Below are 12,769 nucleotides of genomic sequence, written 5' to 3'. Positions count from 1 at the left end.
TTACAGATTCCGGAAGTAGCGCGGTTAGTTTCGCTGTTTTTAGTACAGAAGTTTGTGAGACCACTTCTCAGACAGCCCGGAGCAGAACTCGAAGGGACATGTCTCTGTGATATGTCTCATATGATATGTGTTACATTTATAATAACAACTAATGTGACTGCGCGTGAGGACAACATGAGCGCGAGCTGGACTCTGTTTGTGCTTCTGCTGTGCGCGCGGACCGCGGAGCTCCGACACCGGCACCAAGCTGTAGACCCGGAATTGGACCCGGGACTGAAGGGTCTGCACACGAAAAGGGAGGCGCTGACCCGCGGAGCCCGGAGAGGAGCGCTTTCTGTGGGCTTCAGTCCGGAGAGCGCCCAGGAGGATGCGGAGCGTCTGGATGAGATGGAGCCGGGTCACCGCGCTCTGGACCCGGAGGATGTCGGGCCAAACCCGATGAACAAGAGGGTTTCCCGCGGGACAAAGGGTGCGTGGAGGAGGAGGGGGGACCAGAGCACTTTGAGTACATTGAATCCGGATCGTTTCTTCACAACGCCGCGCACGGCTCACCCGCCCGTGAACTCCTCTGTGCGCGTCGCGCTGCTGCCGCTGAGCGGAGGCGCGCGGTGGGCGTACGCGGTGCTGCTGCTCGCGCTCGTGATGTTCTCCGTGGGGCTCGTGGGGAACCTCGCGCTCATGTGCCTCGTGTGGCACAGCGTCCACTTGAAGAGCGCGTGGAACTGCGTTCTCGCAGGGCTCGCGCTCTGGGACTTCCTCGTGCTTTTCTTCTGTCTCCCGGTGGTCCTGTTCCACCAGCTCACGGGCACGCGCCTCATGGGCGCGCTCTCGTGCAGTCTCGTGCCCTTTCTAGAGGTGAGTGCGCGTGCGTGAAAGAAATGATTATGGTAAACTTATTGGGCTGCACCTGTCACCTGCCCTGAGGTCCATCACGTAACTGACCTGACTGTAGAACCTTGGTCCAGAGTGAGACAGAGACCTCATTAGTTTAAAGGATCTTTCAGACGGAAACGTTTAAGTCTGAGTAAATATGCACAAGACCCCACAGGAGGAATAAATCGGGACTGAACTAGAACTGTACCAGCAGAGGAGAGGGTCACAGGAGCAGCGGAAGCAGAGAAGAGGGACAGAGGAGCAGGTCAGAGGAGCAGTGGAGAGAGTCAAAAGCAGATAAAAGGGACAGAGGAGTAGGTCAGAGGATGCACAGGAGAGGGGCAGAGTAACAAGTCAGGGGATGCAGAGGAGTAGGTCAGAGGAGCTGATGGAGTCGTCATGTTCTTAACCATTTCCAGCTCTGCTCCAGACTTATTTCTGTACAAAAACCCTGGGGCCCAATCTCATTAAATGTATCATGTTCTTCTGCAGCTTTGAGGAGTGGTCACGGCTCTATGGATCACTGACTTTGTCCAGTCGTAAATGCTGTCCTGTGATTGTCTGTTATGTGCAGGTGAGCTCAATGGGCGTGGCCACCTTCAGTCTGTGTGCTCTAAGTATTGACCGTTTTCATAGTGCCACAAGTCCCACCACCCTGAGCATGCATGTGGAGCCGTGCACGTCCATCCTGCCCAAACTCAGCGTCGTGTTCATTGGTTCGCTGCTGTTAGCAACACCGGAGCTGCTAGCATACCGCCATGTGTCACTCCCCCTGCAGGAGAAACACACCCACTATAGCACACAGGTAAATAACAGACATCTGATGACATCACAAGATGTAACAGAGTGTAGTGAACTGTGCAGAAAGAGACAGACTAAATGCTGAAACATGTGTGAATGGAACAAAACACAACTCTAGGGATGTTTCTGAGGAGGAAACTACATTGGAACGGGGTTAAACCCCCATTGTGGTACATTTCATCACATTAGAACACTGTCAAAGCTGCGGAACATTTCCCCTCATTAAAGCCCCAATTGGTGTGGGTAGAGCTTGTCTGTAATGACTTGCTGTGATTGGTCTGTGTGTTTGATTGACAGGTGGATGTGTGCCTGGCTGAGCCCTCCTCTGAGCTCCCATTGTCCATACTGTCTTTGGTGTTGACCTATCAGGAGGCTCGTTCTTGGTGGGTGTTTGGCTGTTATTTCTGCCTCCCTCTGCTCTTCACATTGTCATGTGACCTGGTGACACGTCGTGTGATGTCACAGCGAGAGGCGCAGGTGATTGGCCGACAGGAGGTCAGCAGCCGGAGCTCCTCCCTCTCCGTCATCAAGAAGGAAGTGGAGCTTAACAGGTAAAAATGGTCCATATGACTTTGAGCATTTTGCATAAACGTCACTCAGTGTTACCACGACAACTCAGACACAGGCAAACTTCAGATGATATTTTATTGATCACCAGGCATATCTTGGCTTGGGGGCCAAATGTGGCCCTTGGACCAACTTTTGTAGGCCTTCAGGCTTCCAGGTGAATTGGCTCATATTACCTTAAGCAGTACTTTTTACTACAACTTTTTAAAAATCTACTTTGATAAAACCAATATGAAATATTTCATGTGCATGAATAAAGGTCTGTGGTTCATTCATTGACCCTTGATCGGTCCTGCACATCTTTATTTTCATATTCAATTCAATTCATTTTATTTTTGTAACGCCCAAAATCACAACAACAGTTGTCTCGAAGGGTGTTCATGTTTTGGTTGATGGGGGAAACCGGAGTACCCGGAGGAAACCCATCCAGACACGGGGAGAAACATGCAAAACTCCACACAGAAAGGCCTGGGCCACCCGGGGATCGAACCAAACCTTCTTGCTGTGAGGCATGAGTGTTGCCACTCAGCCACCGTGCTGCCTACACACAAAAACAAACAGGAAAATCAAACAACAGGAAAAATCTGAGAAAACAAGAAAAATTGGCCAGGCGAGGAGGAGGGAGGGTGGCGGAGGAGGGCCAGGCGAGGAGGAGGAAGACCAGGCGAGGAGAAGGAGAGCCGAGGGAGGTTTAGACCTGAGAGTGTTTGAAAAAACACTCTGGACACTCTTGGTTTAAACCATAATTAAACCTGGGCAAACAGATGAGTGCACAGGACAGATAAAGCCAAAACCAAGTCTCCCTCAACTCAGTAAAAATTATTCTACAGATTCTAGCACAGGTGGGAGCCTGCTCATCTTTAACCCTGTTGTATGGCATTCCAGGCAACTGTAAACTTTTTTTCACATCTCCACATATTACAGTGATCACCATAAAAAAGTAGATCTTGGTTGGATCATCACCACATAAACGATGTAAACATTTGACAATATTCTGTAATAACATGTCACAGACATGTAACAGTGTCTGGAACACAATATAAATCCTTGTTTTAGCCCTGGCCCTGGTTTAATCCAGGTTTAGTCCCGGTTTAATTCTGGTTTAGTTCTGGTCTTGTCTTGGTCCTGGTTTAGTCCTGGCTTAGTCCTGGTCTAGTTCTGGTCTAGTCTTGGTCTAGTCCTGGTCTCATCCTAGTCTCATCCTAGCCTAGTCCTGGTTTAGTCCTGGCCTAGTCCTGGTTTAGTCCTGGTTTAGTCCTGGTTTAGTCCTGGTTTAGTCCTGGTTTAGTCCTGGTTTAGTCCTGGTTTACTCTTGGTTTTATCTTGGTTCAGTCCTGGTTTAGACCTGGTTTAGACCTGGTCTAGTGCTGGCTTAGTCCTGATCTAGTCCTGGTTTAGTCCTGATCTAGTCCTGGTTTAGTCCTTGTTTAGTCTTTGTCTAGTCCTGGTTTAGTCTTGGTTTAGTTCTGGTTTAGTCCTTGTTTAGTCTTTGTGTAGTTCTGGTCTAGTCTTGGTCTAGCCTTGGTCTCGTCTTGGTCTAGTCTTGGTCTAGTCCTGATTTAGTCCTATTTAGTGCTGGTTTAGTCTGGGTCTAGTCTTGGTCTAGTCCCGACTTAGTCCTGATTTAGCCCTGGTTTAGTACTGGTTTAGACCTGATTTAGTCCTGGTTTAGTCTTGGCCTAGTCCTGAATTAATCCTGATTTAGCCCTGGGTTCCTGGTTTAGTCCGGTTTTAGTCCTCGTTGAGACACTGTTTCATGTTTAATTCCTTGACACTGACTGAACATTTCTCTCCCGCAGAAGCCCCTCCCTCTCAGTGTCCAAACAGGAAGTGAGCAGCCACTCTTCCTCTCTGAACAGGAAGCGGATGGAGAGGGAGGCGGGGCTTCGGTCGGTGGTGCTTGCTCTGATTGGTCTTTACTCGGCGTGCACACTCCCTGAGGCCGTGTGCACCATCGCCATGTCCTACCTCCCCTTGCTTCCTGTGGGCGTGTCCCCAGCGCTGCGTCTGATTGGACAGTTCCTGCTGTTTGTGCGTTGCTCGGCCACACCCCTCCTCACACTCACCTTCAACCGCGCTCTAGGGGGTGCCTTCCTTCACTGTTGCTGCTGCTGCTGCGACGAGTGTGGAGCCATACCCCCCCCAGCCCTGGACACACCCAGTCCCTCTCTGGCTACACCTTCTACACTGTTAGCCATGCCCCTTTCAGCCATGGGCCCGCCTCTCAGAGACACGCCCACAGAGCAGCAGAGACGAGTGCTCGGGACGCCGTGCTGAAGAGTCATGAGATTACATATTTTAGGCTTTTCAAATTGTTTATGTATTGTTGTTTTTTTGTTGTTGTTTTTTTAACATATTTTTATTGGATTTAGAGAACTGTTTTCCGGATTTAAGTTTGTAGTTTGTTCATTAACTGTCAGAACTCTATGAAGAAAAATGCCTCAAATAAAAATCCCTCTCCTCCAGAGAGCTGACAGCTGTAGAAAGTTTGCTGAAGGGTAGAGTTTGGCACTTCGACCTTGTTGGGAGGAGACTCTCCCACTTTATGTGAAACAGACATTCTGCTCAGACCCTGTCGCTCTGTTTGTGTTTATGAGCTCAAATATTTAGACTTTTGTCAAACTGTACTTATGACAAACAAAAGGTTCAACACAGATTTCTGTTAGAAATATTAATCATGTGACCTCTGAACTTTGTAGGATTCAAATGTAAGGATTCAAATGAGATGGTAGAAATAGCTCATATTCACTGTTATGTTTTTCACATTTGAAAAACAGTGTTTTTGTTTTGAATTTTGTGGAGGTCAGTGGTTTTAATTTGATTTAAATGTAGAATTATTAAAAATAAACTTGTGCTTTTACTTTGACATTTTTTTAATAACTATCTAGTTTAGTCCTGGTTTAGTTCTGGTGTAGTCATGGTTTGGTCCTGGTTTTACCCTGGTTTAGTCCTACTTTAGTCCCGGTTTAGACCTGGTTTTAGCCCCCGACTGAGTCCATTCTGTCTCCATGGCGATGGGCCACACAGCCTAGATCAAAGGTCAAGGGTCGGTCTCATTCTGATTCTGTGACCTCAGTTTAATTTGATTAAACAAAAGAAAAGTTTGACTCTGAAGTGAGGGAAAAGTCACAGTATTTTATTTTACATTCTCTCCAGGCCAGACAGACTGAAATATAGTGAAGCGTTGTCGTATTTGACTGTATTTACTAAAACTTCTACAAAATCACATTAACCCATACACTGTATATTTGTCATTTTCCTCATAAAACATCAGTTTCTCAGGAGAATGTGGGGTCTAAAGAGTGTCTTCTAGTAAAGCACCGAGAATAAAGAAAATCTGTGTCTGTAAACTCAGAGATTCGTATGATTTCAACTCTGACCAGCTCTCATCTTGTTGCTGTGTCCTTGGGCAAGCTACTTGTTAATCTTCAGAGGGTTTAGTTTCTAGAGACGGTAGGACAGTAGAGGTATTGTAGTAGTAGTTATATTAAGCTGTTGTTAGTAGTGAACCTTCTTACACGAGTAAAACTTGTCGTTACACAGCAAATTTAAAAGTGTTCAAATTTGGGGGTTTGTCTTTCTCAGCAAGTATAGAACTGATTTCCAGTGCTGTTTCACTCCCATTTGTCATATAGTGGGACTTAAAATTGAGAGTCATTAAGGAGTTTCCTCATCTAACTCTCAGTGTGTAATTTTGAGTAAATAAACCCCTGGAACTTTTAACCACCCTGGAACTTGACTCCAGAGGCCCTGATAACCCTCACAGAGTTACTTAGTAACCACTCCCTTTTTGAGAGGGAAAGCACAAATGCACCTGTCTGTGGACCTGTCGGACAGGCAGATGGTGACTGGTGGTGTAGGGACTTGGAAACCAGTGGTACCAGTTTTTGGACTTTTTAATCAGTTTGTAAGTTCATGTAAACTGAAGTCACTTTGCTCCAAGGTGACAGATTGCTTTTAACGAAAGTTACTGTCAAGAAAACTCTGTTCTTGACGCGCTGGTTTACCAAAAAAGACTCAAAACAGGTTTAGACTTTTTACTCTGATCAGAAGGGATCAGAGGGAAGGAGCACAGAAGAAGCTACACATGCTTCCATCAGGTCTCCTCTGCCTTCTTCACCGTCTCCTTCTCAATCGAGCCTTTTTATTAACAGCTTGACATTCCAGTAATTTTCTTATCTGTCAGTAGAACAACATCTCAGTCCCCTCCCCACATTTACACGGCCTTTCTGTTATTTTAGGTTACTCATCTGTTGACCATTCAACTTTTCACTCAGTTCAATTACTTTACGATTTGATTACTTTACGACTTGATTAAACAGACTTGTAGTTTCCCTATCACCTGGTTAGTCTGTAACACAATATAAGCATACAATTCATTAATGATAAAACTAAAAGCATGATTTCATTCACAGTTACGTATGTAACTAAGGTTCTATGAATCCCGAATGACCACCAGAGGCAGTGCTTCAAGCACTGGATGATCACTCTTGCGCACGCGCAGGTCAAGATTTAATAACAACAAATTCACCTAAGCACAGTCCCTTAACCTTCTCGCGAGGGCACAAGGATTCCGAGGGACAGAGACCTCTGGCGGTCATCCGTTCTATTTCATTCCTTTTGACCGCCAGAGGCGATGCTTCAAGCACTGGATGACTAGTAACAACATGGTCACGAGGAATCCACAGACCACGTCAAGCAAAACCTACGTCATAGCAAAGAATGATGCTCGCGTAGCACTCCATCCAGAAAATGGGGGACCACTACATTCACCTGGTAAAATTCATTCACCTGAGAATAATACATTAACTTGAGCCATCAGCATGCTACCTACAGCAGGACTCATTGACAGACAGAGCCTGCAGTTCACCCACATGCTTACCCGAAGCCATGGTGAGGAGAAATGCAGTCTTAAATGACAGCCACTTAATGTCTGCCTGGGCAATAGGCTCAAATGGATGAGCCCGCAGAATCTCCAGGACCAACAAAAGGTCCCATGATGGAGCCACTGGCTTTGTAGGTGGGTGAAGCCGTCTGGCACCTTTCAAGAAACGGGAAATGTTCTCTGCCCACAATGCAACCATTCATGCCTCAGTGCCAGCAAGATATTGCAGCCACATATACCTTTAATGTCGAAGGCGACAGACCACGATCCAAAGGTTCCTGTAAAAACTCCAAGATAGCAGAGACTGAACAGTGCACTGTATCTTGTCCATGTCTCCTGCACCATTCCTCAAATAGCTTCCACCTATTTGCGTACAGCTGCCGTGTCGACGGTGCCCAGGCATTACAGATCGTATGTCTTATTTCCCCAGCATACTCTGAGAAAGCGACACCGGGCCCTGCAGAGGCCACACCCAGAGTTGGAGACGATCGGGATGGGGATGCAGTATCCTTCCCCCCAGCTGGGACAAGAGGTCCGTCCTGGCGGGAAGGCGCATTGGAGAGCTGCAGCAGAGTCTGTGCAGAAGCGGGAACCATATCCTCGCTGGCCAGAATGGAGCCACCAGCAGTAGCTTGTGTCCCTCCTGCAGAACTCTCGGGAGTGTTTGATAAATCAGGGGAAGAGGAGGAAAGGCATTGAAGAGAACATGAGACCAGACGTGAGCCAGTGCATCCTGACCCAACGGGCTGGTGTTGTCTCTCAGAGAGAAACAGAGAGGGCAATGGGTCACTTCCCGCGCCCTGCCGAAGACCCTCCAGATGGTGCAGACCAGGGGATGCACAATATGCACGTATACACAACTTCCCTCTGTGACGGTAGAGACCCCAATGGGACGCCCTGTAGGACCCAACGTCTGTCCTATGTCGGGACCAGATTGCTCTTGTCCATATTCACATGCAGACCCAAACGGCTCACATGATCGAGTACAAGCACTGTGTCGTGAATGGCCTGGTCGCGGCTGGGTGCACAAATTAACCAGTCGTCAAGGTAAGGTAGAATCTTCAAACCCAGCGCCTGCAGAGGAGACAAGGCCGCTGCTACCACTCGAGTGAACACCCTGGGTGATAGGGACAGCCCAAATGGAAGGACCCTGAACAGAAAATGTCTCCTCTGAAAAGCAAAGCGAAGAAACATCCAATGATTGTGTGCGATCGACACATGAAAATAAGCATCCTTCAGATCTATGGTCATGAACCATTCGCTCGGGGAAAGTGTTTGAAGCTCTGAGGTGCGTAGCATGTGAAACGGCATGACTTTTAAAAACACATTGAGACCTCGCAGGTTTAAAACTGGACGTAGGTTGCCGGTTTTCTTCGGGACCAGAAAATATCTTGAGTAAAATCCCCCCGGATTCCAGCAAGGTTGCTATTTCTTGATTGAGTGCCTCGGACTTTGCCAGGTCCGATATGGAGGTAATTCGAACCTGGCCGAAAACAGAAAGCCAGCGTCGGTACTGTAGGCAGTATCCCTGTGATAAGGTGGTGTGTTGGCAGCCCAGTACTTGAGCTGTTCCCGGGTAAAACAACCGACTGCCAGCCTGTGAGCTTCACCTACGACCCCCCCCCCCGGCCTACCGAAGGCCTGGAGGGCTGGTGACCAGACTGTGATGACCGAGGCACATGTGAAGTCATGGGCCGATCACTCCGAGAATGGCCCGACCTTGTAACAGGCCGCCGAGGAGCCACAGATGGGCTAGGTGGCACAGCATAGGTCTGCGGGTGCCAATACAACCCAGGCGAGCCCCAGAGTCTTAAGCGTTGCACAGCAATTCGTCAGTAACCAGGCACTGAGGTCGCGGCACCTGGCATTGGGTCTCAGAGCCTCATCTGGAGCCACAATAAGGGAGGCCACAGTTGGTTCAATTGCTGGCATATGCCCCAGACCAAACTTAGGTGCATCCTGCATGGCAGCAAGGAGCCTTCCATCAGACGTCGGTTTAAAAAACGCTTTCGTATCCGACCAGCAGATGTGTAGTTCCTTACTACATCTGCATTTGCTACATCTACTCCCTCTAGGGACTCCTCACTCTCCTTTTCCTCCCCACCTTCACCTATGGCCCATCTAGAAAGCCTCATCAGATCAGGAATTAAGATGGCTCCCCTAACACCTAATATAGTGCGATCGAGAGTTCTGGCATCAACTATGCTGAACTCTTCCCCGTACCCACCTATCCCCCCTCGTCTTTCACCTGAACTCCCCCCTGCTCTGCCTCCTCACCCAAACTCCCCCCTGCTCCTCTTTGGCTCTCATCTGGTCCCTGACCCAAACTCCCCCCAGCTCGCCCTTCCTTGCCCTCCCCCAGAGCTGTTATCAACAAGAGGTAGGACACACAGGGCCTCTGCTGTCTCAGGACATACAGTCATGATAAAGATGCTGAGGCCCTGTGATGGAGCTATATCTACAGTTACACCACATAGACTGATTAACAGAAGGACAGTTAGACTGTCCAATCAGAGACATTTAGTTCACATTCCCTGTAAGACGACAACATCCAGTCCTACTGAAACTAATCTGAAACTTTCTGTGCTCAATGTCAGATCTTTATGTAACAAGTCCTTTTTAATTAATGATTTTATTTCCTCTTTTAATCTTTATTTTATGTTTTTAACTGGAACATGGCTCGACAAAAACACAGGTAATGTAATTCTAGTGGAATCAACTCCACCCAACTTCAAATTTGAATCTGAAACACGACTAAACAAAAAGGGTGGAGGTGTGTGTGCATTTTTTTTTTTAGAGATAATTTAGTTGACTAGTCTAGTCTAGTCTGACTCAGCATGTCAGCGAGCCCACCCACAACAGAGGGCATGCTCTGGACCTGCTCATTACAAAAGGAGTAAATATTTCAAATGTCAATGTGATGGATGTTGCTCTGTCTGATAATTTGTGTCTTTTTTGACCTGTCTGTTATTCCCAAACCAGCAGCTGGTCCTGTAGTTGTTCATGGAAATGATGCACTTTGAAAATGCCTCATGTTCTAATGTTGATGATTTGTTGAACTCTGTAACTTCGAGTCTGAATGTTCTGAATGTTTGGTCACCATTGCCCCGATGAAGGTTAAAATGGTTAAAGATAAGCAGAAAGTGCCATGGAGGAATGATGACTCGGTCAGGGCACAGAAAAGGGAGTGCCGGAGGGCCAAGCGGGAATGGCGCAAGTCAAAGCTCCAGGCTCATTATGAGATTTACAGAGAAAAGATGCCCATGTACAACCACATTTTATGTAGAACAAGGCAAAGGTATTTTTCTGACATTATTGGAAGTTGTAGTGACAACTCTCGTGTCCTGTTTGCAACGGTAAACAGATTAACAAACCCCCCAGCTCCACTGCCGTTAGAACTAATTTCCACATCTAAGTGCAATGAGTTTGCAGTATTCTTTAATGACAAGGTTCAGGGCATTAAAAATGCCATTAAATTCCACAATGCAAATAACACCCCAGCAGCCACCTAGACACTTAGAGCTGACTCACTTTGCACCTGTAACTGACAAAACTGTCCAAGAGATTGTCACCAGTCTGAGTTCATCTACATGCTGCCTCGATATGTTACCCACTAAATTTCTAAAGTCTGTGCTCAACAGTTTGCTATCACCACTCACTCACTTACTTCACTCACTTCAATCTGGAACATTCCCAAGAGCTTTGAAAACCGCGGTTATCAAGTGTAACGGAGTTAAAAATGCATTTAATATTTCTTGTTTGTACAATGTTTTTTTTCAAAGTTATATGTGAATTTTATTATTTTGGTGTTTTATTTTGGAAAAGCCGGATGGCGCTTTGTTCCTGGGGGTTTTTCAGTTAGCTTGATTTCCGCTAGACACACATGTTGGGAGACACATGTTGGGGAAGACGGAAAGAGAGAATAAAGAAGAAAAACAGAACCACTCCACCCTGTGTCCTTTTCCCTTTTTTTTGTACGGACTGATGGAGGATCCAGCAGCCGTTACACTGGTGCCGTGACCTTTTGGATCCCCTGATCTGCTCGACGCCGGTCGCCGTGGTTGCCGTTCCGCCGGCCCGCCGTGGTTGTCGTCCCGCCGGCCCACCGTGGTTGTCGGCCCGCCGGCCTGCCGTGGTTGTCGTCCCGCCGGCCCACCGTGGTTGTCGTCCCGCCATCCTGCCGTCCCGCGGGCCCGCCGTGGTTGTCGTCCCGCCGGCCCGCCGTGGTTGTCGTCCCGCCGGCCCGCCGTGGTTGCCGTCCCGCCGGCCCATCGGCCCGCCTCTCGCCTGCGCTTTGGACTGGCTCTTCTGTGGTGTCGCTGGTGTGTTGCACGGACATCTTGTGGGTGGTTCTTTTCATTTAGAGACTACAAGTGATTTTTTTTTTGTTTTGCTTACACAACGCAGGTACTGTTTAGAGCTATATTGTTGTTTTATTACCATGGATGATTTCACCACTCCGGTTTTGTCTAGGGGTAGAGGTTTAATGAGACGTAATGTTGACGATGGGAATGTGGGTTGTCCAACTGTAATGTCTGAGGGTTTTACTAGTGTTGGAGGGTTTACTGGTAACGATGTGAAGACTTCTACACCCAACAGTGATGTTAATGCCATTCACCAGCTTACTGATATGGTGGGCCAGTTAGGTGCCCAGATTGGTGAGTCAATAGTAGCTAAGCTAATGTCAGCTGGTGTCGTTAATCTGTCCAGTGACACTAAATCACCCACTCCCACTCATGCTTCCACATGTGATGTGACCAAATGTGACTCTCCCCATGTGACAGTGCATGTTACACCTGACCATGACCTACAGACATTTAAAGGTGACGGTACTGACAAAGTTTCAGTCCAGGACTGGATTGACATGTCTAAGACTTTTCTGAAGAAAAAAGGGACTCCATTGGGCGGACAGGCTGAAGAAATCTTGGGTCATTTGCTGGGCAAAGCCAGAGACGTTGTTAAAATAGCCCTCCGTGGTGACCCTGACCTCGCTGTTACGGACAAGCCCGCCGTAATCTATAATACTCTTCTGCGCTATTTCAGTGATGCCCCCTCGTGTCTTCCACTTGCAGACTTTTATGCCACCCTACCGAGACACAAAGAGAATCCTGTTGACTATTGGATAAGGCTGAATAAAGCAGCTGACATGGCTCAGGAGGGTTTGCGGAGACAAGGTAATACAACAGGCTGTTTAAATAACGAGGTGGCCCTCATGTTTGTTAAGCATTGTCCAGACCCTGAACTGTCCTCCACGTTTAAGTGGAAGCCCATTCATGAGTGGTCCTCAAAGGACGTCCAGTTGAGAATTGATGACTATCAAAGTGAAATGCGGGCAAACCATCGGTCATCACAGCTCAAAGTTTACGCTACTGCAGTGACCCCAGAACAGTCTAGTCCGTGTAATGCCCTTGTGCCAGAACAATGTCACTCAGCTGGTTTCCATTCCCCTTCGGCTAATGTTAATACGCTGGCTCTGCATAGTCCCACCAGTTTTGCCTCGTCCCCTGCACCACAGGGTGTGTCTGTCCCGGTCGTGGCCCAAAACCTCCAGCAGTCGGAAGAGAGGCTCCTGGGTCGTATGGTTGAAATGTTTCAGGAGGTGTTGGATAAAGTGCAGCTGCGCAATACTCGTCCTGCTGTGAA

General features: G+C 47.8%; 1 protein-coding gene across 1 annotated transcript; it reads left to right on the top strand.

The window, feature by feature from the left end:
* The first annotated feature begins 73 nt into the window (after nt 1–73).
* On the top strand, nt 74–5,105 carry gpr37l1a (G protein-coupled receptor 37 like 1a). The gene is made up of 4 exons (XM_055224878.1): nt 74–855; nt 1,448–1,678; nt 1,972–2,225; nt 4,041–5,105. Exons 1-4 carry the CDS (start codon nt 112–114, stop codon nt 4,516–4,518), a joined length of 1,707 nt encoding a protein of 568 aa, XP_055080853.1. The 5' UTR covers nt 74–111; the 3' UTR covers nt 4,519–5,105.
* The last annotated feature ends 7,664 nt before the right edge of the window (nt 5,106–12,769 follow it).

The sequence above is a fragment of the Periophthalmus magnuspinnatus genome, chromosome 10, assembly GCF_009829125.3.
Source record: "Periophthalmus magnuspinnatus isolate fPerMag1 chromosome 10, fPerMag1.2.pri, whole genome shotgun sequence".
In the NCBI taxonomy this organism is placed as follows: Eukaryota; Metazoa; Chordata; class Actinopteri; order Gobiiformes; family Gobiidae; genus Periophthalmus; species Periophthalmus magnuspinnatus.
The sequence above is the reverse complement of the archived record's forward strand: the minus strand, read 5'-3'. Positions and strand labels throughout refer to the sequence as shown.